This window comes from Mus musculus, chromosome 9 (genome assembly GCF_000001635.26).
Source record: "Mus musculus strain C57BL/6J chromosome 9, GRCm38.p6 C57BL/6J".
Taxonomy (NCBI): Eukaryota; Metazoa; Chordata; class Mammalia; order Rodentia; family Muridae; genus Mus; species Mus musculus.
This window is the reverse complement of record NC_000075.6, coordinates 98,588,391-98,612,063: the sequence shown is the minus strand read 5'-3', so window position 1 is coordinate 98,612,063 and position 23,673 is coordinate 98,588,391. Positions and strand designations below refer to the sequence as shown.

Here is a 23,673-nt window from a genome sequence, read left to right as displayed (position 1 = left end):
TTAAAAATTCTAGGAGGATTTCTGTAGACATCTAAAAGCAGATTTTAAAACTTACATGGAAAATGCACAGGACATAAACCAATTGCGACAGCCTTAGGGAAGGGGAAGACACTGGGGTTGCAGGAATTGTATCACCAGGGTCTTTTTTCAGGAGTCACTCTAAAACCATGGTTACTAAACTGCATTATTGGCATAAAAATACAAAACTAAGACAACGGAGTGGAACAGAAATGCCACAAAGGCCCACACACAAACAGCCAACTGGCTTATATTTTTGTAAAGGCACACATACAATTTAGCAAAGAAAAGACAACCTTTTTGACAAATGATTTTGTAACAGTCGGTACATACAAGTGAATAAAACCTGCATGCACACACACACACACACACACACACACACACACATAAACACACACACACACACACACACACACACATGTAAACATCACACAAAAATTTAAAAAATAACTCAAAATGGAAAATGGAAATGTACTGGTGAGGATGGTAAGAGAACAAAACTGTATGATTTTAAGGGAAATGCCAAGTAGTCTAACTGTGTTAAAGCATTGGATGGTAAACCTATTACTGTACACTCCTGGGAGTTTACCCAAGAGAAATGAAAGCATGCATTCAAAGGCCTTGAACAGAAACATTCATGGAGGCAGATTATAAACAACCACGAGTGCCCACACAAGTGAAGAGATAACAATATAAGGTACTTGTCTCAGCTACGGGTTCATTGCTGTGAAGAGACACCATGACCATGGCAACTCTTATAAAGGAAAACATCTAACTAGGCTGGCTTTCAGTTTCAGAGGTTTACTCCATTGTCATCATGGTGGGAAGCATGGTGGCATGCAGGCAGACTTAGTGCTGGAGGAGCTGAGAGTTCTACATCCAGACCCGCAGGCAGCAAGGAGAGACTGTGTGCCACGATGTATAAGGGGTTGGTCTGGCGCTGCTATGTATGCAAATGCAAAACACTGGCCCACAAGATCTGGTTGCCTGCCCCAGGAGGCAATACTCATGGGCCATCAGCTTTTATTATGCAAACTTTGCTCCCCAAATTAATTGGTCAGTAAAAGGCTAAAGCTTGGGATTTGGCAATAGATAGAGGTAGGCAAGTTTTCGGTTACCTGGCAGGTAAAGAGGGGAGAAAAGAAGAAAGGACAAAGGTAAAGAAAGAAGCAGCCATGAGAGGAGATGGACCATGACCATGTGGCCAGGAGAAACAGCAAGTGACAAGGGACATATAGCAGGGATATAAGTTAGAATAGCTCCAAAACCTGCCCAATATAGGCTTACAGCTTGTAAATAAAATACTGTGTGTCTTTTATACAGGCTAGCTAGAATTTATATTTCCTTTTACAACACTAGGTATGGCTTGAGCATAGGAGACCTCAAAGCCTGCCTCGTAGTGACACACTTCCTCCAACAAGGCCACACCCACTCCAACAAGGCCATGCTTCCTAATAGTGCCACTCCCTTTGGGCCTAGCATTTAAACACATGAGTCTATGGGGCCATTCCTATTCCAACCGCCATAGTACATCCATACAATGGAATATTACTCAACAGTAAAAAGGAGAACAATAGGTACATATGACTATTGGATAAGTCTTAAGATAACTGTGCTAGACAAAAGAGGCCAGACCCAAAAAAGAGTATAAATAACAAGGGATTCCTTTTATGTAAAACTCTAGATAATGCAAAATAATCTAAGATGAAATTAAGCATTACTTATAAGAGGGATAGGGCTATGTAGAAAGAGGAACAGATTAATAAGGAGCAGGAGGAGGGCTGAAGGTGGCTCAGTCAGTAAAGAGTGCCTCACATAAGCACAAGGACCCAGCATCTACATAAAAGGGCAAACACACTGGTGCAGGGCCTGCTATCCCCAGCTCTGGGGAGGTACAGACAGGAAGGTCTCTGAGGCTTGATGGTCAGCCAGTCTTTCCAATATTAAGCCTCAGGTTCATTGAGAGACTATATCTCAAAACATAGGCTGGAGAGCCAATAGAGGAAGACTCCTGAAGCCAACCTCTGGCCGCCATCCACATGCATGCACACCCATGTAGAAGCAGCTCATCGGACAAGAGTGTTTCCTAGGGTCATTTAATGGATGGGTAATTGTCTCACTACAGCAGCACACGTGGGTGAGAGTCCTGATCTGGTTATTCATTTCCCTGGAGTATTATTCTGATAAATGAATTTCATTATGAAGTGTTTGTAGTCCTGGACATTTTTATAAAGTAGGTAGAATAAATACCACCCATTAAGATGAGAAGGGAAAGGGATGACGGTCACGGTGGTGTTGATAACTGCTTGGTGGCACTGACACATGGGCCTGTGATCCTAGCTCCTGAGGCAATGATGAGACAGAGATGGGAGAAGCCTTAGAAACTTGTGGGGCAGCTTGCCTGATGTACACAGCAGCAAATAACAGGAGTGTATTTCTAACATGGTAGGTAATAGGAAACGACACCCGAGGTTGTCGTCCGACCTTGGTGTACATGCCATAGATGCACACATCTGTGGTCACACACAAGAGCACGTGTGCATGCACACACACACACACACACACACTCACACTTACATTCACTCACACATCATATACCCACCCCAATGCCCACATATGTGCACAATGTATGCTCACAAGTGTTCCTTGAACATACATATACATGTGCTTATACCACATAGCTACATAAATATACACACAGCCATACATTTGGGACACCCTGAGAACATACATTTTTGTCCTGGCTCCCCACAGGCAGCAATCAAGGCATACCATTTCCAACCTTCCCAAGACCTGGCCTTGGAGACCTTCAGAACATGGAAGCCCTAAGTCTAAAGTGAAATTATGCACAGATCTCTGCTCTGGGAACTAGATCGAAGTCAAAGCCATCAAATCAGTTTCCCATGAAAGAAATTGCCAATGAACTTATTAACCTTTAAAAATCCCAGATCTCAGTCCAAAGAACTTCCTGGGTCCAGACAGAATTGAAAAATAGCCTTGTGACAGACCACCCAGTTCTGAGATGTCTGGGATTACTTTCAACCCAAGCCAACATGTCCCTCAGACAAAATGTTCCACATACCAAACCTGACAACAGGCCGCTCTCAGGATCAGAGGGGCCAAGCATCATCTATTACAGATTATATCCGTGATGGCCGTGACATACATGGGCAGTTGCTCTGCGTTTGAGTCACCTACAGCTGGATGGCAAAATGGATCCAGCTTCAGTGGCTTTGACATTTCTGCCCTAGTGCTACAGGACATTGATTGTGCCTGTCATCACAGAAAGATGTAGCCTTGGCTGGCAAATGTGGAAACATATTCCAGTCTATGCTGTAGAATAGACAGAGTGTCCTGCAGAATACTAGAGATATGCATATAATGCCAGCGGGACAGGAAGTGGCTCCACCAGCCCTGAATTCTTACAAGCACTCTCCTCTGCTTTCCTCTTCTGAGAAGAGTCTGCATCATTTCTAGAGGGCTCTATGTTCTCCCTCTTCCCATGGAACATAGAAGGAACAGAAGTTGACCCTATTTCCTTTCTCTGCGGACTGGCTTTCTCTACCGACTCATCGCTGAGCACATGGCTGAAAAAGGCTGAAATTTGCCAAGCTCTATTTACTTCAAGTTTCAACCAACAGCTATAGTTTCTGTGTGTGTTCATCTGGGTTATTGAGAGAAAATCTTCATGGTGCCTGCTCAGTTTGAGTAGAATAAAAACCATCTCTCTTGGAAACATACCTTACCACCAAAGATAAGTACTTCCTACTTCCTAAACCCAGAGTTTGTGACTTTTGAATGAGAATAGAGAATTTGCAGGAGTGTCTGTCTAAATTAAAGATCTCAAAATGGAGAGATTATTTTGAATTATCAAAATAGGATTTGAAGGCTATATATATATATATATATATATATATATATATGTATATGTATATATATATGTATATATATATATATATATGTTGTAGTAAAAATTATTCAAGGAGTTTCTACCCCACCTTAGTCCATCCAGTTTCCAGATAAAAGACACAAAACTATTATAATAATCTTAAAATCACGAGAGCTGGGCAAATATCAACCCTCTATGTTATTTTGTCTACTTCCCTATTAATAATACTGAGATATAACTTGCCATGTTCCACCTGGGCTGCTCTTACACCAATTGTCCATGATTTACCTACCCCATGGTATCTTCTCTTCTCTCTTCAACTCCCTGCCCGAGACCATAGCTATTTGCAACCATCCCCCAAAACGACAACATATAGATAACTCATAAAATGACCCAAACCATCCACCTCAACTTAAGGGACTGGGACAGTGGTCTTCTTATAATTGATCCCCAATGAATTAGGTGAAGAATTTCTTTTGAGTGGCTCAAAGGAAATTGGGAAAATAGTTAAGTCAAAAGAAAGCTAGCTGGCACCATTGGTTGTCTAGACTGTACGTTGAGAAAGTTCAGGCTTCAGTGCAGTCCTGACTAGATCAAGTCAGTCTGGATGAACGGAGATATTTTGGGGTCTGAAGCTGCTCTGGAATCAAGTCTCTTGAGAAATGGCTTTGGAGCAGTTTGAGGTAGGATCAGGTATGCTAGCATCCTCGAGGGTGGGTCTTGTTAGGGCTGCTACCTTGGTTGTCATTTCCTGAAAACACAATTTCTTACAAGTAATACATAGTTCTGAACCAACAATATATGAAATGTGCAAAGTACACAGCTTAGCTGAAGGTGACTTTCTGCTCTCTATCTGAGCAGGTGAAAAACATCTTTTTTTTTTTAAGTTGGTTTGATCATACAACCGAACTGCATTATAACTCTTCATTCACACCATATGAAAGGATGGCATGCAATAATAAGTTATGAAAACTCTGCAGCCAACAAGATTTATTGGCCATGCAAGCTGATGTTTTGGCTAGAGATATTTCTCAGCCAGTCTTACAGCTGTTCCCAAATACAGGATCACCATATGCAAGTTACCTGGGTTTTTGGTCCTGATTTGTTTCTTCTTGTCTGTAGCCAGGATCTTCAGGGGGTCTCCCTTTGTTATGTCTGGTTTTGTTTTTGTTTTTGTTTTTGTTTTTGTTTTTGGGGGGGGTTAAATCAATTTGGAAGAAACCCATAGCTTTTCTATATTTCCTGTGGAAATATAGGCAAAAACCTCGCTGCAAGCATAACACATTTCTTCCTTTCCATTCTGAGGTTAGGGCATTTAAAAATAAACAGGCTGGTTTAGCTAGTTCAGGAGGTTCTCCCTGCCCCCATAATCCAATATTCCCCAAAAGCTGTAGTTCAGTAGCATTCAAGATTTTTAGAGTTAATAGAGCACTGTGTAATGTATTTCTGGGGGCCTCTGTTACCTCCTTTTGTTTGTTAAGCATTAAAAAACAAGTACAATTAGATCTCTCCACAGTTATTTGTCCTGTAGGATTGTGTGGTATAGTTGTAACATATTTTATATCATAATATGTAAAAAAAAAAAAGAAAAGAAAAAATAGTCACTTCACTTATTAGAAACACATGCTAGAGCATTGTCAGTCTTAATTTGTGTGGGTATTTCCATAATGGTCATAACTTCTTTTTTTAAAAAAGATTTATTTATTTATTTATTTATTTATTTATTTATTTATTTATTTATTTATACACTGTAGCTGTCTTCAGACACTCCAGAAGAGGGAGTCAGATCTCGTTATGGATGGTTGTGAGCCACCATGTGGTTGCTGGGATTTGAACTCCGGACCTTCGGAATAGCAGTCGGGTGCTTTTACCCACTGAGCCATCTCACCAGCCCTGGTCATAACTTCTAACAAATGCATAATTACAGAATCAGCCTTTTCAGAAGTTAAAGCAGTTGCCCATTGAAATCCTGAATATGTGCGATAGTATTTCATATTTCAGTTTACTAAACCCTGTAAAATGAAACACATCCATTTGCTACATTTCATTTCTTTGGGAACCTTTAGGGTTACTCCCTGTAGGTAATGGAAATTGGTTCTATATAGAATAAGTGGGACATGTCTTTACCATCCCCTTGGCTTGTTGACAAGTGATAGAAAGTTGCCATTTCAAACCTTTGTAGTTAACGTGGTGGTTTTGTTTTTGCTTTTTGTTTTTTTTATGAAATTCTGAATCCTTTAGCACACTTCCTATCAATAACTGATTAATTTCCTCATTACCTTGTGCTAGCAGGCCGAGTAGACCTGTATGGGATCTGTTATGTGTTATAATAGCTGATTTCTAGTTCTGATTTCTTGTTGTAGTTGAATAAACAGTGAAGTTATTTTGGAATCATCCTGAATGAGTTTAGCAGTTTCTATATGTAAAACAACTCTTTCTACATATTGATGGTCAGTCACTACACTAAGAGATTCTTGAAAATCTAATAACACCCTAAGAACTGCATATAATTCTGATTATTGAACTAAGTTATAAGGATTCTCACCTTACTTATATTTTCTGACATATATCCTGCCTTTCATGATTTATTTGCACCAGTATAAAATGTAGGGGCTCCAAAAATTGGTGTCCCTTATATTATATGAGAAAGGTGAGATTTGAGGAATGTGTTGGGGGGGGGCATTGCAGGGAAAGGGAGGGGAGAGAAGAAGGAAGATGGAAGAGGCTAGAATGAAAGGAGAGGGACCTTGAACATGTGGCCAGGAGAATCAGCAAGTAACAAGGGACTTTATAGCTGGGGAATAAATTAGAATAACTTAAAAATCTGCCTAATCTGGGCTTACAACATTTAAATAAAATACCTGGATTGTGTGTATTTTATACGAGCTAGCTAGGATTATAACTTCATTCCACGAATATCCTTAGAGAGGGACAAAGAGAAACTTTCTTTTGATACAAACTAAAGGGGGAAGCTGAAGAAGCTGGAAGTAGAAACAGGAGTGGTCCACCCACAAGTCAAGAATACTTGTAGTCATGAGCAGCTGGGAGGGATGGGGACAAGTTCTCCTGTAAGTCCCCTGAAAGGAGCAGGGACCTGCCAATGCTTTGGCTTTGGTCATTGGACACTGACATCGAATTTCTAACATGTAGAATTTTGATATTTCTGCTATTGTCATCCACCAAATGTGGACTAATCCATTCCAGTGCCACACGCAGTTAATACAACAACTGGACTCATTTCCTCTTCTATAAATGTACACCTCTTGTCCATTCATAGGGTGCCCAGGTATGGTGGTTCGAATGAGAATGGCCCCCATCGTTTCATATGTTTAGATGCTTGGTCCCCAGCTAGTGGAACTGTTTGAGAAGGATTAGGAGGTGTGGCCATGTTAGAGGCGGTGTATCACTCACTGGTGGTGGGCTTTGAGGTTTTAAAAGCCCATGCCAAGCCCACATATGCCTCTTTCTTTCTGCCTCATGCCTTTGAAGCTCTCGCTCTTGCTCCAGCCCATGTCTGTCTGCTTCCTGCTATAGCAATCAAAGACTAATCCTCTAAAACTGTAAGCAATCCCCAACGAAACAGTTTCTTTTTATAAGAGTTGCCTTGGTCATGGAGTCTCTTCACAGTAATAGAATGGTAACTGCAACACCAGGATATAGTAAAAATAAGCTCTTTGGCCTCTCTTCTTATCAGTAGCCATGGGGAAGAAAGACTAGGGTTGCTTCTGAGAGAAAATGCTTGAGGTGGGAGCCTGCTGCATGTATTTCCGATTCAGTCTCCCACTATTGGTACTTCTTACTACATAGAGTGATGAGGGAGATCAGGATAGTAGCCCCTACCTGAATTAAGGCCAAGCCTAGGGCTGTCATCTTCTCCCATTCAAATAGCAATAGTAGAGTCCATAATGCTGTCACCTTTGATGGCTCAGGAGTTAAGGGAACTTGCTGCACAAGCATGAGGACCAAAGCTCAGGTCCCAGAACTCATGTAACCAGGTGGATATCCCATGCATGTGTCCCAGCATTGATAGAGAGGGTGGAGACAGGAGGGTCCCTGAGGCTTCCAGGCTGTCCAAGAAAGCATGAGCCCCGAGTGTAGAGACAGACCCCCATGTAAAGTGCACAGGAAGAAGGTAATAGATTAGAGCACACAGATAGCCACATAAACTCACATATACAAATAATCAAACAAATAAATACGCAAATAACCTTTTAAAACTCAAACAGAAACACAGGCATGAATTTCCAAAAAACCAATTATTTGGGAACAAAGATTAAGATTAGAAACAGGGGCATGAGTACATAAAACTGGGGTGATCCCTGATATGTTCAGTGGACAAAGAAAAAGTTGTGGGTTTTACTAAGATAGTCTCAATCACTTTGAAATGAAGGGAGATAGGGTTTTTTTGGGGGGGGGGGCACTTTTTTGCTTTAGAAAGCTGACAAGCCTCAGAAATGACTGTGTAAGCCAGTCTAACGGTCACAGCAGCTCTGGTACTTGTTACTAAGTAAAACTATTCTTAAAGGCAGGGGAGCCTTTGTCAACGGATTGGTTTAGCTCTTGCAGTAAGTGTTCATAGCTATAGTGTCTCCTGTGGAGAGGAGACTCCTTTACAATGGGATAAGCTAGGAGTGACTCCATTTTGTTAAATGAATTTTCACAATGGGGAATGGGGAAGAAAATAGGTGAGGTTAGGAGTTAAGTCTCTCTCTATCCAGCAAATTCAAACACATATTTGTTCAACAACTTTCTTCTGCCAGGCCTAGGGCAAAGTGCTTACTTAAGCTGACTAATCTATGGAAGGAAAAGAATTGCACTCCCTAGTCACCTAGAAAAGAATATAATGAAATCATGTGCCCACTCATCCATCCGTCCATCCATTCATCCACCCACCCACCCATCCATCCATCCATCCATCCATCCATCCACCTATCTATCCATCCATCCATCCATCCATCCATCCATCCATGCATACATCCACCAATCCATCCATCCATCCATCCATCCATCCATCCATCCATCCATCCACCAATCCATCCATCCATCCATCCACCAATCCATCCATCCATCCATCCATCCATCCATCCATCCATCCATCTATGCATCCACCCACCTATCCATCCATCCATCCATCCATCCATCCATCCATCCATCCATCCATTGATCCATCCATCCATCCATCCATCCATCCATCCATCCATCCATCTATGCATCCATCCATTTACCAATCCATCCATCCTTCCATCCATCCATCCACCCATCCATTCTTTCATTCAACAAGTATTTGTTCTGCACATAAACAGTACTAGGTAAAATTATAATAATGTATAGGCATAGCCTTCATGTGGTGAGAAAAATAAGCAGATAATAAGGAGAATGACCAGAAATTATAGAAGGGCCGATGAAGGGAAGGTATAAGGTGATTGGTGGTTATGGATTCAGAATGAAGAACAAACATTTGGGGTGCGTTTGAAAAGTTTGAAAGAACTGCAAACAGTTGGATTTAAACCCGCAAGTGGGGGAAGAGGTCTAGGAGGGCAATACACATTCATTATTCAGAACCATAAAACCAAAAAGAAAAGAGAAAAGGAGCACAGAGGAAAAAAATACAAAAACAAAACAAAAAACCTGTACACACATCGAGAGACTCAAACACGTACTTGTGAATAAGCAGTTGGTGGGATGTTGCACGTGCCCATGTGTTGTTAGGACCCGAACCTAGGGCAAGTACTCTAGTGCTGAGCTAAATTCCAAGCCCTTATTTTGTTTCTTTTGGTTTTTTTTTTGTTTTTTTTTTTTTCGAGACAGGGTTTCTCTGTGTAGCCCTGGCTGTCCTGGAACTCACTCTGTAGACCAGGCTGGCCTCAAACTCAGAAATCCGCCTGCCTCTGCCTCCCAAGTGCTGGGATTAAAGGTGTGCGCCACCACGCCCGACTATTTTGTTTCTTAATGTATGTACTCTTAACATGTATGTATTATGTGTGTATGCATGTGTGTGTATGTGGTATATGTCTTGTATACAAATGATAAAGCTAATACTATAAACAAACAAACAAAAGTAAATGGGCTGGTGAGATTCCTGCTCAGGTTGTAAAGATACCTGCTACCAAGTTTCACCTGAGTTCCATCTCTGGGTCGAAAGAGAGCGGCGACTCTCCCAGGCTATCCTCTGACCTCCACATACAAGTTCATGCGCATGCACACACAAACAAAATTACTTTAAAAAAATTCTTTAAAAAGTTCATTCCCACATCTGTAATCAGAGGTCAGAAAGCGGATTGCAGCGGGTTTGAGGTCAAGACTGCAGAGACTGTCTCTAAGAGGGAAGCGGGGCGGGGCATATAGCTCATTCCATACAGTGCTTGCCTTGCTTGCACAAAGATTTTAGTAGTTTTAAAACGCTTCCGCGGCGCCTTGCCTCCACCCAGACTACATTTCCCAGAATGCTGCACAAAAACCTCTCGAGCCGGAAGTTGCTCTATCGATTCCGGCGCAAAGAGCGTCTGGTAATCATGGCTGCAGTCAGAACACCGTTGTCGCTGTGGAGGTTCCAATTGGGCTCTCGGCGAGCACGGCGGGTCTGTACTCGGGCCACAGCCCAGCGCCACCCCGATGCTCTGCTCGCGACGCGGCCCCAGCCATTCGAGGTGGGGCAGCCTCGCCGCCTGCTCAGCTCCGAGGCAGGTGAGTGACCGCCAGAACTCTGCTGAGCGCCCGGGAAACTTAGAGCTTGCTCTAACGAGTGAAGGCGGCTTGTCAGACTGCGTGCGGCTTCCGTCCGTCCTTGCAGAACTTATCTAAGTCCTCATTCATTCATTCATTCAGTCACTAGTGCTTGCGTGCCGCCCCTTGCAAAGCATTACACTACATTAGCTTGGGGCATGCTGTAGGGTTGACCTGGACTCTGTTATCCCAGTGGCGATTGGCAGAGTTCTGTGATCCAGGCTACGTCGGGCATGGGGGGAGGGGGGGGCGGAAAGCACTTAGCTGCCTTTCAAACTATGTTGGACGCATAGGGATGAATCCCAGGGAAAATACGGGCAACGCTGCCACCAGGCTAACCATGCTAAGGTTAAAAGAACAAGAGGACACCATAATAAGCAGAGGTATAGAGAAGAAACTGAACGCTGGTATTTTGGGGGAACGTATTTTGGAGTTAGGATTGATAATGTCTAAGTAAGTGTCCAGGTTTTGATGGTAAGCAGTTGAATGGAGACTCGTGGCAAGCTAGAGAACATTAATGGTAGAAACAGTTTATGTGGTTGATTTTTGAGTTTGGATTGATGACTCGGTAAAATGAAAATTAAAAAACGGGAAAGGAGGCGGAATTTTGCTTGTTTTGTGTTGAAGTTGAGATGTCTTTGTTATTCCAGGGTCAGTATACAGTTAGATACAAATTGAGGCGCACTGGAGTAAAAAAACGATCACTAGAGTCGAGCAGGTGCGTGAGCTTGTCTCAAGACAGTGTAGTGCTGAGCATGTATATAGTTACTGGAGCTTGTGGGTGACCATGAGAATAAACACAGGAGTTTGGTCTTCAAAGAAACGTTCTCGTTAGTTTTGTGTCAACTTGACACAAGCCAGAGTTATCTGAATGGAAAGAAATGCCTCCATAAGATCCAGCTGTAGGACATTTTCTTACTTAGTGTTTGAGGTGGGAGGGCCCAGTCCATTGTGGGTAGTGCAATGCCTGGGCTGGTGGTGGTCCTGGATTCTATAAGAAAGCAGGGGGAGCAAACCAGTAAGCAGCACCCCTCCATGGCCTCTGCATCAGCTTCTGCCTCTGGGCAACTTGTGTTTGTGTCCCGACTTCCTTCAACGATAGACGACTACACTGTGGAAGTGTAAGCCAAACCCTTTCCTCCCCAGCTTGCTCATGGCCATGGTGACTCATTGCAGTAATAGAAACCCTAACTGGGACAGAGACTAAATCTCTCAGTGGCGGACACAGTCAAACCATGCGAGTTTTAAATGTGAAAGCTTTAAATCATCTTGCTTGCGTTTTTTAGCAGATCACTCTCAAGGAATCTTTGTGGGAATGGTTTGTAGTGAGTTCAGGAAAGAGTCAGAGAAGCCAAGGTAAGGAGCAAGCATGGCTTTGACTAAAGTAATGGCAGTGGGAGCTAGATCTAAAAAGAGACGATTACCTAGTATTCGTTTTTTGTAAAAGTGGGCTAACTGCTTTATAGGGTTGCTGTGAGAGCTGAATATTCTGAGCATGGTGTGTATTTAGCTCAGCAAGCACTGCACAGTAAATCTCCTATGTGTTAATAATGGTCAGTCCTATCATTTTACCTGCTTTTTTTTTTTTTTTTTTTTTTTTTGGCTCAGTGTGTTGGGTATGGAAGGAGTCAGGAATCATTTTAAGACTCTGGACTGAATGACTGATAGACTGCGCTGTGATAGAGAGTAGTAAGGGCCGCAGGGATGAGACAAGCAAAGGTTGCAGGGATGTTATGGTCTGGTAGTCTTGGCTTACAGGTGAGATGTCCATTGGGAAGTGGGTGGAGATGACCTTGGGTAGAGATTGGGATTTTAGAGTCTGGCAGGTGGATGTAATTAAAGCCATAGAAAGCTAGAAAAGTACCCAGTGGGACTATGAATAAGGAGAGAAGGAGCTTGGCCAGGATCTTGCAAGGCTCTAGTATCTTTGGGACCGATGGCTAAGAGGAACCCAGGAACACATGGCCTTTTACCTTTCCAATGGAAAGTGTTAATGAGTTATCTTTAATATAAATATTAGCAATAAATTAATCCAGTGATTGTATTTCTTTACCTTAATGCTAGTCCCCAGTAACCACACAAAGAAACCAAAGTGTATTTAAAATTGCACCTCAGTAGCCAAGCAGTTAAATGATCTACCTATGCCTTCTATGCGAATCTGGCGACCTCCCATTCCTTGTTACTTGCATATTATTGTTGACCTGGCTCTTTGGGCTTCATGTGTGTTTCTGTGATCTCTCTGGACCCCTTCCTCATGGCACCAATTCCTCCATCTTCCTGGCCGATCAGAATCTTGCATCTTGCTTTCTCCCTCTCTCTTTCCTTTGGCTGGCAGAGGTACCTCAACCCACCCTATTCCGTCATCTGCTCAGCCATTGGGTGGTCAGCATTTATTGACAAGGCACAGAATAAATGGTAAGAACTGTTTACACAAACCTGAGCCAGGAGAATCTTGGTATAAGCATTACAATGCTGGTCAAGATTGAAACAAGGTATGAGGGCAGAAATACCAGTATATGAGTAACCCAAGGGTAAACTTTACACAGTGGCCACAAAAACATTATGCCCAAAGGAAAGAGAATAAGAAGTGAGTGAAAGGAAGAGGGAACGTGTGTGAGCCGGAGCTGGGCATAGCTGGGAAGTGACTGAGGCGCAAGACCCAGGTGAACCTGCTAAACCCTCATTCCTAATAGCTAGTTTTCTTTGGGTTAGCATTGGCACTCCCATTTGTAAAATTGGGAGGTTAGGACCTGTTTTGTGGGTGTGTGTTTGGTTTCCAGGAAGCCAATCTGAAGGTCAAAATGTAGCTTACAGGTAGTACTGTGTGCCAGTTCCTCCGTTCTGTTTCCGCCACCTCCAAAATAACAACCGAAAAGAAGAGACAAGCCAGTGATTGTCATCTTTAGTTTTCATGGTGCTCACTGTAGTAGACCATCTTCTTGGCAGACCGTGCGTGTCATGGTGAATGTTCAGGAAATTTTAAGCATTGAATGAATGAAAGGATCCCATAGATATTAGTATCGTGGAGTTTTGAAGCATATTCTCTACAGATGGTTTTTATGGTCAACTTTCCATTTAGAGACATCTTGGCTTGCCATTGTGGGCAGCTTCTTATTACTGGAATCTATGTTACAGAGTCCGGTAGCTCAGAAGTCAAGAAACCTGCTTTCATGGATGAGGAGGTCCAGAGGATCCTCACCAAGATTACAGGCCTGGACTTGCAGAAGACTTTCAGGCCTGCCATACAACCACTGAAGCCACCAACCTATAAGTTAATGACACAGGCACAGTTGGAAGAGGTATGTCAACTCGAGTATTGGTAGAACTCCACTGTAGATCTCAGTGCTGTTCCTCCATAGGCATGGGTGAGGGGCGAAGGAGGCTTATTGCTGAGGAAAGATGTGTGAGTAGGCAGGCGGAGAAGAGCAAAGGGCGTGGCCATAGTTGAGCACACTGGGGTCAAGTCTAGTTGTCTAGCCTGAACCTTCTCCCTGCCCCACACCAGTCTGTCCATCTTTCATCTTGCCTGCTCCAGCTCCCTTCCTGGAAAAACTTCTGGTGTTTCTCCTCAGCAGCCTTGGAGCTGAAGGGTTGGTGAGGTTAGAAATCTGCTGAGCAGCACCCTCTTCCAGGTGGCAGAGTCTCCAGCCCTCTGTGGAGTATACTCTGCTGTGTGAATCTGTGAGACACTGGCCTGCTTCTTTCTGACTCAATGTCCAGCAGCATTAGAAAAGGGAAACGTACCCTCTCTCCTCCCAGAGCTCACCACTGTAAATACTGTGCTGGGACTGGAGGCTTTGGAGCTCAGTTCCGACACCAGTGTAGCTCCTGCTTTCACTCATATAGCGATGATAATAATAGCACCTGGCTTGTGTAGGTCTGGGGCATCCAGTGAACCCAGTACATTTGGTTTCCTTTGTTTTATGTGTTTGGGTGTTTTCCCTGTATGTGTGTATGTATGTATGTATGTATGTGCACCATGTGCATGCCCGGTACCCATGGAAGTCAGAAGAGGCCATGGCACCCTGGAACTGGAGTTACATGTGGTTGTGAGCCACCATGTAGGTGTTGGGAACCAAACCCAGATCCTTGCATGAGCAGTCAGTGCTCTTCACAGCTGAGCCATCACTTGAGCACCTGTTTGGCGTATTTGATGGCTGGCTCATAGTGAACACTGAATGAATGCAGGCTTTGTGTAAGAGTCTCTTGCAGCATGGATGGCTCTGTCTACAATATTCCTTTGCTGTTTGGATTGCGGGTAAGTGGGTAGCTGGTGTTCTTTGTCACACCACAGCAAAGACCGGGTCCTCAAGTCCAGGTTTGGGTTTTTCACTCACAGATTCATAGTTGCAGCTTCTCTTTGTAGTTATTAGCATTTTTGATGAGTGTGTGCTTTTATCAAATGTTTCTTTTGGGCATTATGACTTAAGAGGTATTTTATTTCTTTAGGCTACTAGACTGGCAGTTGAGGCAGCTAAAGTACGATTAAAGATGCCACCAGTTCTGGAAGAACGAAAGCCAATAAATGACGTATTAGCTGAGGATAAGATCTTGGAAGGAACAGAAACAAACAAATATGTGTTTACTGATATATCATATAACATACCACATCGGGTGAGTATATACCAGACTGCAGAATAAGCTTTGAAATACCACATGGAGACGGTCTGAGGGATGACTGACGTCTCTCTCTGAAGCTTCCAAAGGGGAGTGCCTCTAGAAAAGCAAGAAGTGCTGGCAGGTCTGCGTCATGCTGTCACAGACTGTGGACTTAGTGTATTACAGACTGATACCAGAAAGACACTGCTAACTTGACAAAGCTGGTGTCATTTGGAAGAGGGAGCTTAAATTGAGAAAATGTCCCCACCAGATTGGCCTGTGGGCAGATCTGTGCTGCCTTTTTCTGTTTGATGATTGATGTGAGAAGATCCAGCTCACTTGGGGTGGTGCCATCCCTGGGCTGGTGGTTCTGGGTGCTATAAAGGAGGCTGAGAAAGCCATGAGGAACAAACCCGTAAGGAGCACTCCCTGATGGTCTCTGTTTCAGTTTCTGCTTCCAGGCTCCCACCCTGACGTCTTTAGTGATGGATTGTGTGTGACTTGCGAGTTGTGGGATGAAATAAACTGTTTCCTCCCCAGGTTGTATTGGTCATGGAGTTTTTATCACAGCAGTAGAAACCCTAAGACACTTGTGCTGCGACACAACGAGGCAAGTGTAGCCAGGCAGACAGCACAGATGGCAGTGGTCAGAAAGAAAACAACATTCAGTTTACTTGGGCTGGACTGGTTTTCTTAGCTGACACTTCTGGAGAAGATCAGAAGATCAAGGGTTTTCTTGTGTGTATGTGGGCGGGGGTGGGGGACATGGCATCCTGTCCTCTTTCTTTAAGACTCTTTAACAGAGTCATACATGTGTGAGGCATTTTAGTTGTTGTCGGTCTCTAGTCTCCTCTCTTGCACCCGCTCGTTTTGGAATCCTCCTCTACCCAGAGAAGCCCTCTACTGATAGTAATAGTAACCCTAACTAAGAATGATGCTCAGGGTGGGGTGGAGCCATTTATGGCCCTCCTTGGCCCAGGATGGAATGTTCACTGGGCTGGTCTTGAAGCTCTGTAGGTCTTACGCAGGTAACCAGAGTTGTAAGGAGTTCATGAGTACAGCAGCCATGTTGTGTCCTTAGGGCAGGGTTTCACAGCTGCCCTCTCCATCTCCTGCTCTTGCATGCCTTCTGCCCTTCTTCAGCCTCCATCTCCTGCTCTTACATGCCTTCTGCCCTTCTTCAGCCTGTTCCCTGAGCCCTGTGCCCTAGAGGCTGTGGTATAGATGTCCCATTGAGCAAGGCACAGTGGTTTATCTCTGTCTGTCTTTCCTTCTTTCTTTCTTTTTTTAATTTTTGTTTGTTTTCAAGATAGAGTCTCACTATATAGCCCTGGCTGTCCTAGAACTCTCTGTAGACCAGGCTGTCCTTGAACTCAGGGATCTGTCTGCCTCTTGTTTCCCAAGTGCTGGGATCAATAATGCAAGAGAAATCCAAACTTCCCAGTGGATTTTTTACTTTTTAGTAAAAACCATTGGAAGTTTCATGGATAGTTTCCAGACATTTCTGTTTCCACTGTAGTTTCTTTGATTACCAATTTAAGAGAACAAAGTGTCATCTAAAAACGGCAGCTTTTTATTTGAACCTTATAAGTGAAGGATAGGAGTGATTTGTAGTTGGGCCCTCAGAATGCATTAAAGTGCCCCCCTCCCCCCCCCCCCCCCCCCCCCGCCTCCATCTGGTCTTACACAATTGTGGATAGAATTCAGGATTTTAGGCGTTTAGCTGTCTTTATCTGTGGCCCAACTTGTGGCCACATTGCATGCAATCAGGAAGCAGAGGGACGAATGCTGGAGCTTGCTCACCTTTCCCTTCATATGCAGTCCAGGACTCAACTCATGGAATGGTGCTGCCCACATGAGCGTAGGGCTGCCTGCCTCAACCGAATCTAGACAGTGCTCTCTCACATAACACACAGATCGTATCCAAAGTGATTCTATATCCTGCCACGTTGATAGTATTCGCTATCACATAAGCTAAATAGAAGTCTTCACAGCTTACTTCTGGTTGTTTTCTGTTTCAGGAACGTTTTATTGTTGTTAGAGAACCAAGTGGCACACTACGCAAAGCTTCATGGGAAGAACGGGACAGAGTGATACAAATTTATTTCCCGAAAGAAGGTCGTAGAGTTTTGCCACCAGTAATTTTCAAAGATGAAAACCTTAAGGTACAGTGAATTAAATTCCATTTCCATGAAGATCATCTGTTGAAGCAGTCGGCTCTGGCACTGCTGGCAACTTCAGAAAGGTGAACACAGGCACTAAGGTAGCAGTAACTTAATGAGGGCTCTCATGCAGTTGGTTTAGCTGGGGTTTGACTCCAAGTGTAGCATTGACAAAGCCTGTGCCATTTCCATATGCTTTTTAAATTTTTATTTATTCTTTTTTGCTGTTTTATTTTGTTTGAGTCGGGGTCTCACTATATAGCTTTGACTGTCTTGGAACTATGTAGACCAGGCTGGCATTGAACTCACAAAAATCTGCCTGCCTTCTGCCTCTCCTGCCTCCTGCCTCCCTCTGCCCAAATGCTGGGATTGAAGGCCTGCACCACAATGTCCAGCTCCCTCTGTGCTCTTGATAGGCACGCAGGTGGCTTGTAGACTGGCAGGCCTGCCAGGCTGTCAGGACAGATGGAAGCTTTCATGTTCTCAGCTGACTCCCATTTTACTATGTGGTTTTAGACCATGTACAGCCAAGACCGGCATGCTGATGTCCTCAATCTCTGTGTTGCCCAGTTTGAGCCAGATTCCGCTGAGTATATCAAGGTGAGTATATTTAATAGTTCCCAAAATGTGATTTAAATGATTTTGCAAAAGGTTTTTAATGTAGCACTTGAATTCTACTACAGGCTTTGATGCAGCTTATAGGAAAGGGAATTACCTTGAAAGTTATTGAGTGTAGATACATGTTTTATGTGTTCAGACGCCTCTAAGAATGAGGGAAGCAGGGCTTGTAGCGTGAACTGGCTTGCTCTTAGTTGCACTGCTGTTAAAGTGGTTGGTTTAAGACTCAGATGATGACAAAGCCTTTTCTCCTTTCCATTCGCCTTGCAGGAACAGTTAGTAATCCATTAGAATTTGTCCAAGTGCAATGTGTGTCTTAGAGCTCAGTAAGGATGTGTTCCGAGAGCCTGGCTGTGGGCAGTGTTATTGTGGGTAACATAGCTGATGCTAAGACAGAGGACTGAGTGGGCATCAAGGCCTGCACTCCAGCAGTGAAGTACAGCAATAGGACGATATGCAGACACTTGTCACCTCTGCCTAAAATGTTAGGTGTTAAGAGCTCTCTCAGAAAAGGCTTCCTAGGTGCCTTGAAAGGGGTTCTTCAGGTGCAAGGGACAGTGTGAGAGAGGGGACTTTGGTGAGTAGAGGTGTTTCAGAGGACAGACTAAGCAGTAGGTAGAAAAAAAACCAAGTAAGCTCGAGATGTGTGTTTGTACATACAGTGCATATGCAGGGGATGGGTCAGGGTGGATGGGCTGAATCAAGTGTGACTGCGGTACTAGGTGTGAGATACTCTCTTCATCTCTAAAACTTCATCAGTTTTAAAGCCTTTTGGACAGGGCTGGGACAGGGCTGGGAGAGGGCTCAGTAGGTAAAGTGCTTGCTATGCAAGCATGAACACCTGAGTTCAGATTCCCAACACCCATGTGAAAGCCAGGCGAGTTGGCACATATCTGACTGCAGTGTTGGAGAGGGCATGGACTAGAGGATCCTGGTGACCTTGTTGGCTATCCACTCACAGGAAGGTGTATGCACAAAAGGCTGATACTCCAGTAGGGAAGGCACAGATTTGCTGTTTCCTATGTGTGGGTCAGAGGACAAGCTTGGGTTCTTTGGGTAGTTTGCTTTGTTTGATGCAGGGTCTCATGGGCCTGGAACATTGCTCAGTTGGCTAGGCTAGATGGCCAGTGAACTTCCAGGGATCCGTCTTGCCACCATTGGGAATACAAGCATGCCCAACACATGTGGTTTTTATGTGGGTTCTGGGGATCACACTCAGGTCTTGTGCTTATGAGGCAGGTGCTTTACTGAGGTGAGCAAGGCTAGGGAGGCAGCTCGCAGCTAGACCTGCTAGTTGACCTGAACCATGTGATGCCACCCACTTTTCATTTTTCTGTGTATTTTCTGTGAATAGGTTCATCATCAGACCTATGAAGATATAGACAGACATGGAAAATATGAGCTTTTACGTTCAACAAGACACTTTGGTGGAATGGCTTGGTATTTTGTAAATAAAAAAAAGATTGATGGTTTGCTTATTGATCAGATCCAGAGAGACTTGTAAGTATGAATATCTGAATAATTAATCATTTATTGCCCAACAGTAAAGTCAGTATTTTTGCAATGGCAGTGTATTGCAGTGATAGGAAGTTTTCAGTTATTTCCATTTGGATTTTTTTTTCTCTAGCATAGTTCTTCTAGTCTTTGCTTTTGAGTTACATATCAGAGCTAGATTGTTAGAAAAAATATATGACTCTCGATCTTAATAGTAGACTGAGATTTTTTTTCAGCCTTACTTTCCAGTGTTCCTGAGTATTGGTGGGTTTTCTAGGCGCTGAAGGACATTACAGGGGAATTGTAAATCTAAGACCTGGTGGGCACTTATTTCCTAGAACTACTCTACCCATAGGACGTCCCTGTTAACATGTTTAACTTGGGAAAAAAACTTTTCTTTGATGGCCCTTGTTTTTTTTGAAAAGCTTCTAAGGTTTCCATAAAGTTATTTTCAAAGTGTGAAAGAGTGTATTTTTGGCATCAAGTTGATGTGCTCTCAAGCTGCTAGCTGAAAATAACATAAACATAATTCATCATACTGTGCTGTGAAGATTTTCCATTCTTACAAATTAAATTCTGCCTGGGTATGGTGGTACATGGGGGCTTAAATGGGAGGATCTTTTGAATTTGAGGCCAGCCTGGTCTACTTAGTCAGGCCCTGTCTAAAAACAAAAGTAAATGGATAGTTGGTATCTTTAGTTAAGGAAGTTTGTTGATGCTATTTTTTATTAAAAATGACCATTTTGTAAAATTGACTTTAAATATATTGTAGTTAATAGACTACTGTATAGTATAGAATAACTATACTAGTAAACTTAAAGGCTCATGATTTGTTTATTGCTTTTGGTTAGGAACAAAACTCAGTATTTCTGAGTTATGCATATAGTTTGAGGTAAAACTGGAAAGAAAATAGCTTTTTACATTTAGGCGAAAAAATCCAAACTCTCAGGGGAAGGAACCATCATGGCTGCTATGAGAAGTTAACTTTCCCAAAGCCCTTGCTGGACTATTAAGATTGAATAAGAAGAGGCATCAGTAGTCATTCCATCCTCAGACTGCAGAAGTATCTCACTTGCAATCTGAATGTCACTCAAAGATTACACTCACATTACCCAAGATGCTTCATTGCTTTTCATCAGGACAGCCTTCCTAGTGATAATTCCTGGGAGGCTTGCTTCATCAGCATGTACTGTGTGACCCAGTTCAGAAGGCAGCAGAATTCCCTCAGCACCAGGTGGCCTAGTGGGGGGTGATTAGAAGGGCTGTGCCTTTCTGTATTACGTGACCTATGAGCTGTCTCCTTAAGCTCCACAAATGCAGACAGTCCTGCACGTAGTGTAAGGATAGAATAGCTCTGGATACTGAAGCTATAGGATGTGGTAATACGCAGTATTCTCCTATTACTCCTTATTATGTAAAAGTTAACATCTGCAGTGGTTCATGCCTGCCAGGAAGAGCTTAGACATAATTCTGAAGTGTAGAAACCCATAGAGCCATTATGCCCAAGTTTTAAAGGGAATTATTTTCATCTTGTATCGGGAAGAGACATCTTGTTACTCCCTCTTTGAACTAGAGTAAGCATGACAGACGAGTGCCCCAGGAAAGCTTGTACAGTTTGAGCAGCTGGCTCCTTCTCAGAGCGTTTCACTAGGTCAGCATGGTCTCAGGCGTTATGTGTGTACTCCTGTAATCTCCCAGCCCGGCTGTGTAGGAAGCGGATGGTCAGAGAGAGACAAGTTTGGCACAGCACTGCAGTATGGTGTCCTTACCCCTATCTCCCCATCTGGAAGCCAGGAGCTAAATGTACACAGCAAAGCCTCAAACTGTGAACACGTGGGGTTATCTTTATGCCTCCCCAGCCCTCAGCTTTGAGGGACGAGTAGTTAGAAGGTGTGGACTATGGGAAGATTGTTTTGGGGACAGCTAAGAGTTTTCATGTTGATAGAAACTGTTTAGAAATAATCTCAGAAGTATAAAGCAGAATTTGTATCCTGATTTGGATAGACTTACTTCATGTTGACCAAGCTGCCTGGTCCGGAAATCCTTGCCACTAGGAATTGTTTTTATGGAAAGGGATGTTCCACCTCCCAAAGAACACAGCCGTATTCTCATAAAGTGGGCCTTGTCTTACCTGCCCCATAGGTGAGGACAAGAGGACAGCTTTGTAGACTTGGGTCTCTCTCCTTCCACCTCCGTGTGCGTTCCATGGTGGAACACAGGGCATCAGGCTTGTACATCAAGTGCTTGTGCTCACCGAGCATCCCTCTGGCCCTTAAAGTGCTTTGGAATTACAGAACTGCCTTCTCCCTCACCAGAGTTAAGTCTGAAATGTAATTTAGCTTAGAATTGGCAAATGCTTTTACAAAGTTGTGAAACTAGTGAAACCCTTTGCTAATGCTAGGCTTTTCCACTCTCAGGGTTGATGATGCCACCAGCCTGGTCCAGCTGTACCACATGCTCCATCCAGATGGCCAGTCAGCTCAAGAGGCCAAAGAGCAGGCTGCTGAGGGAGTCGACTTAATTAAGGTAGAGTCCTTTTGTCAGTTTTGTGGTGATGATTGAGTGAGTCATATTTAATGATACATCGTTGTGAATATGGAACAGTTTAGGCTTGAAAACATTAATGTGAATGAAAACTCCATTTTTCGTGTTTCCTGTACTAGTGACATGTGGGGAATCATGTAGCCCTCTTGATAGTGTAGTAACCAAGCTGGCAGCTGTAGATGACAGGTTCAGACAGTGGGAAGAAATGGTCAAGTCCCCACAGGTACTGAACAGCCTCCCACCCTTAGTGTGGACACATGCATCAGGGACGGGTGGGTGTCAGCAAACTGTGGTTGTATGATCATTTTCGAACTGCACACCTCTCAAGCCACGGGGTCCCTGACACATCCTCAGCACTAGGTTAAGATGCCATCTTCACTGAAATTTTCTGTATTGGTTCCTAAGGATAGAAGTGACAGGTCAGCCGGGCGTGGTGGCACACGCCTTTAATCCTAGCACTTGGGAGGAAGAGGCCGACAGATTTCTAAGTTCTACAGAGTGAGTTCCAGGACAGCCAGGGCTACACGGAAGGAAGGAAGGAAGGAAGGAAGGAAGGAAGGAAGGAAGGAAGGAAGGAAGGAAGGAAGGAAGAAAGGAAGGAAGGAAGGAAGGAGTGATAGGTGATGTCCCTAAGAGGAGCACAAACTGGTGCTCACTATGACTTTCTGTGCTAAGCCAGGGAGAGCAGTATGCTCTTTGAAGATTTTTAAAGACATGAACTCATGAAGTCAACATTTTTTTTAAATGAAAAGTAAGCTTGCTAGCTCTCATTCTCTCTAGTTTCTCTATAATGGTTTTCATTTTGCTCTAGGGTAGGTACAGTGTTAGGGTCTTAATCTTTACTGATAGTTTACTAATAAGAGATGAAAGCCATCCTAAGGTTTAGAACTGCTGTTGCTGCAGCTGTTGGATAAGGTTCTTCTGTCCATATACACCATCTCATCTACTCAGGGAGATAACTGTGACACTGAAGACCTTACTGCAAATTGTGTCCCTACTACAAAAATGGTTATGACATCTTAAAACTGACTTTATACACTTAATAGCCTGTTATTTTAGATTCTAGAACTTGTTTTTTCTATTTTCACAGGTCTTCGCAAAAACAGAAGCACAGAGAGGAGCATATATAGAATTAGCACTTCAAACTTATCAAGAAATAGTTACCAGTCATTCCGCAGCATCCTGAGAACAGTTAAAAACACATTTCATAGTAATGCCCTTCCATTTTGGTAATACTAAGCTGAACATTTAAAAATCTTGGGATTAAAAGGTACTTACTGACTTAAAGTTTTCTGTAATTCGTTTTTTCCTGCTTTTTAAATTCTCAAAGTATTATTAACTCCACTCAATTTCTAGGTGGCGTGGGGACGGCTGGCATCTATATGTGAGTGCAGGTTATGAATCTCTCTTTTTATATTAATGCAGATAAAAAACAAAAACAGAACCCACTGCCACAATACCAAAGAGTCCGACAGGTAATGTTGAGAGCAAGCTATGATACAAGGTCAGAACAAGGTTTTGAAAGACGCCATTAGCTATTCAAGGAAAGGGTGAAGCTGATCCCCGAGTGAGATGCTCTTGCTCAGCCATCTAAAACTCAATGGCCATTTCACTAGGAAGGAAACT

At 43.3% G+C, this 23,673-nt stretch overlaps 1 protein-coding gene across 1 annotated transcript; it reads left to right on the top strand.

Annotated features, from left to right (window-relative positions):
- Positions 1-10,384: 10,384 nt before the first annotated feature.
- Mrps22 (mitochondrial ribosomal protein S22) lies at positions 10,385-23,334 on the top strand. The gene is made up of 8 exons (NM_025485.3): positions 10,385-10,591; positions 13,766-13,929; positions 15,080-15,244; positions 17,251-17,394; positions 17,908-17,991; positions 19,364-19,509; positions 21,921-22,029; positions 23,138-23,334. The coding sequence occupies exons 1-8, from the start codon at positions 10,420-10,422 to the stop codon at positions 23,231-23,233; spliced, it is 1,080 nt and encodes a 359-aa protein (NP_079761.1). The 5' UTR covers positions 10,385-10,419; the 3' UTR covers positions 23,234-23,334.
- Positions 23,335-23,673: the final 339 nt, after the last annotated feature.

Bases quoted from the DNA above. Each gene is read 5' to 3' on its own strand.
- Mrps22 (NM_025485.3), top strand. From the start codon at position 10,420: ATGGCTGCAGTCAGAACACCGTTGTCGCTGTGGAGGTTCCAATTGGGC. The intron at 15,245-17,250 runs GTGAGTATATAC...TTTCTGTTTCAG, and splicing joins CATATAACATACCACATCGG to GAACGTTTTATTGTTGTTAG. The intron at 17,992-19,363 runs GTGAGTATATTT...TTCTGTGAATAG, and splicing joins ATTCCGCTGAGTATATCAAG to GTTCATCATCAGACCTATGA.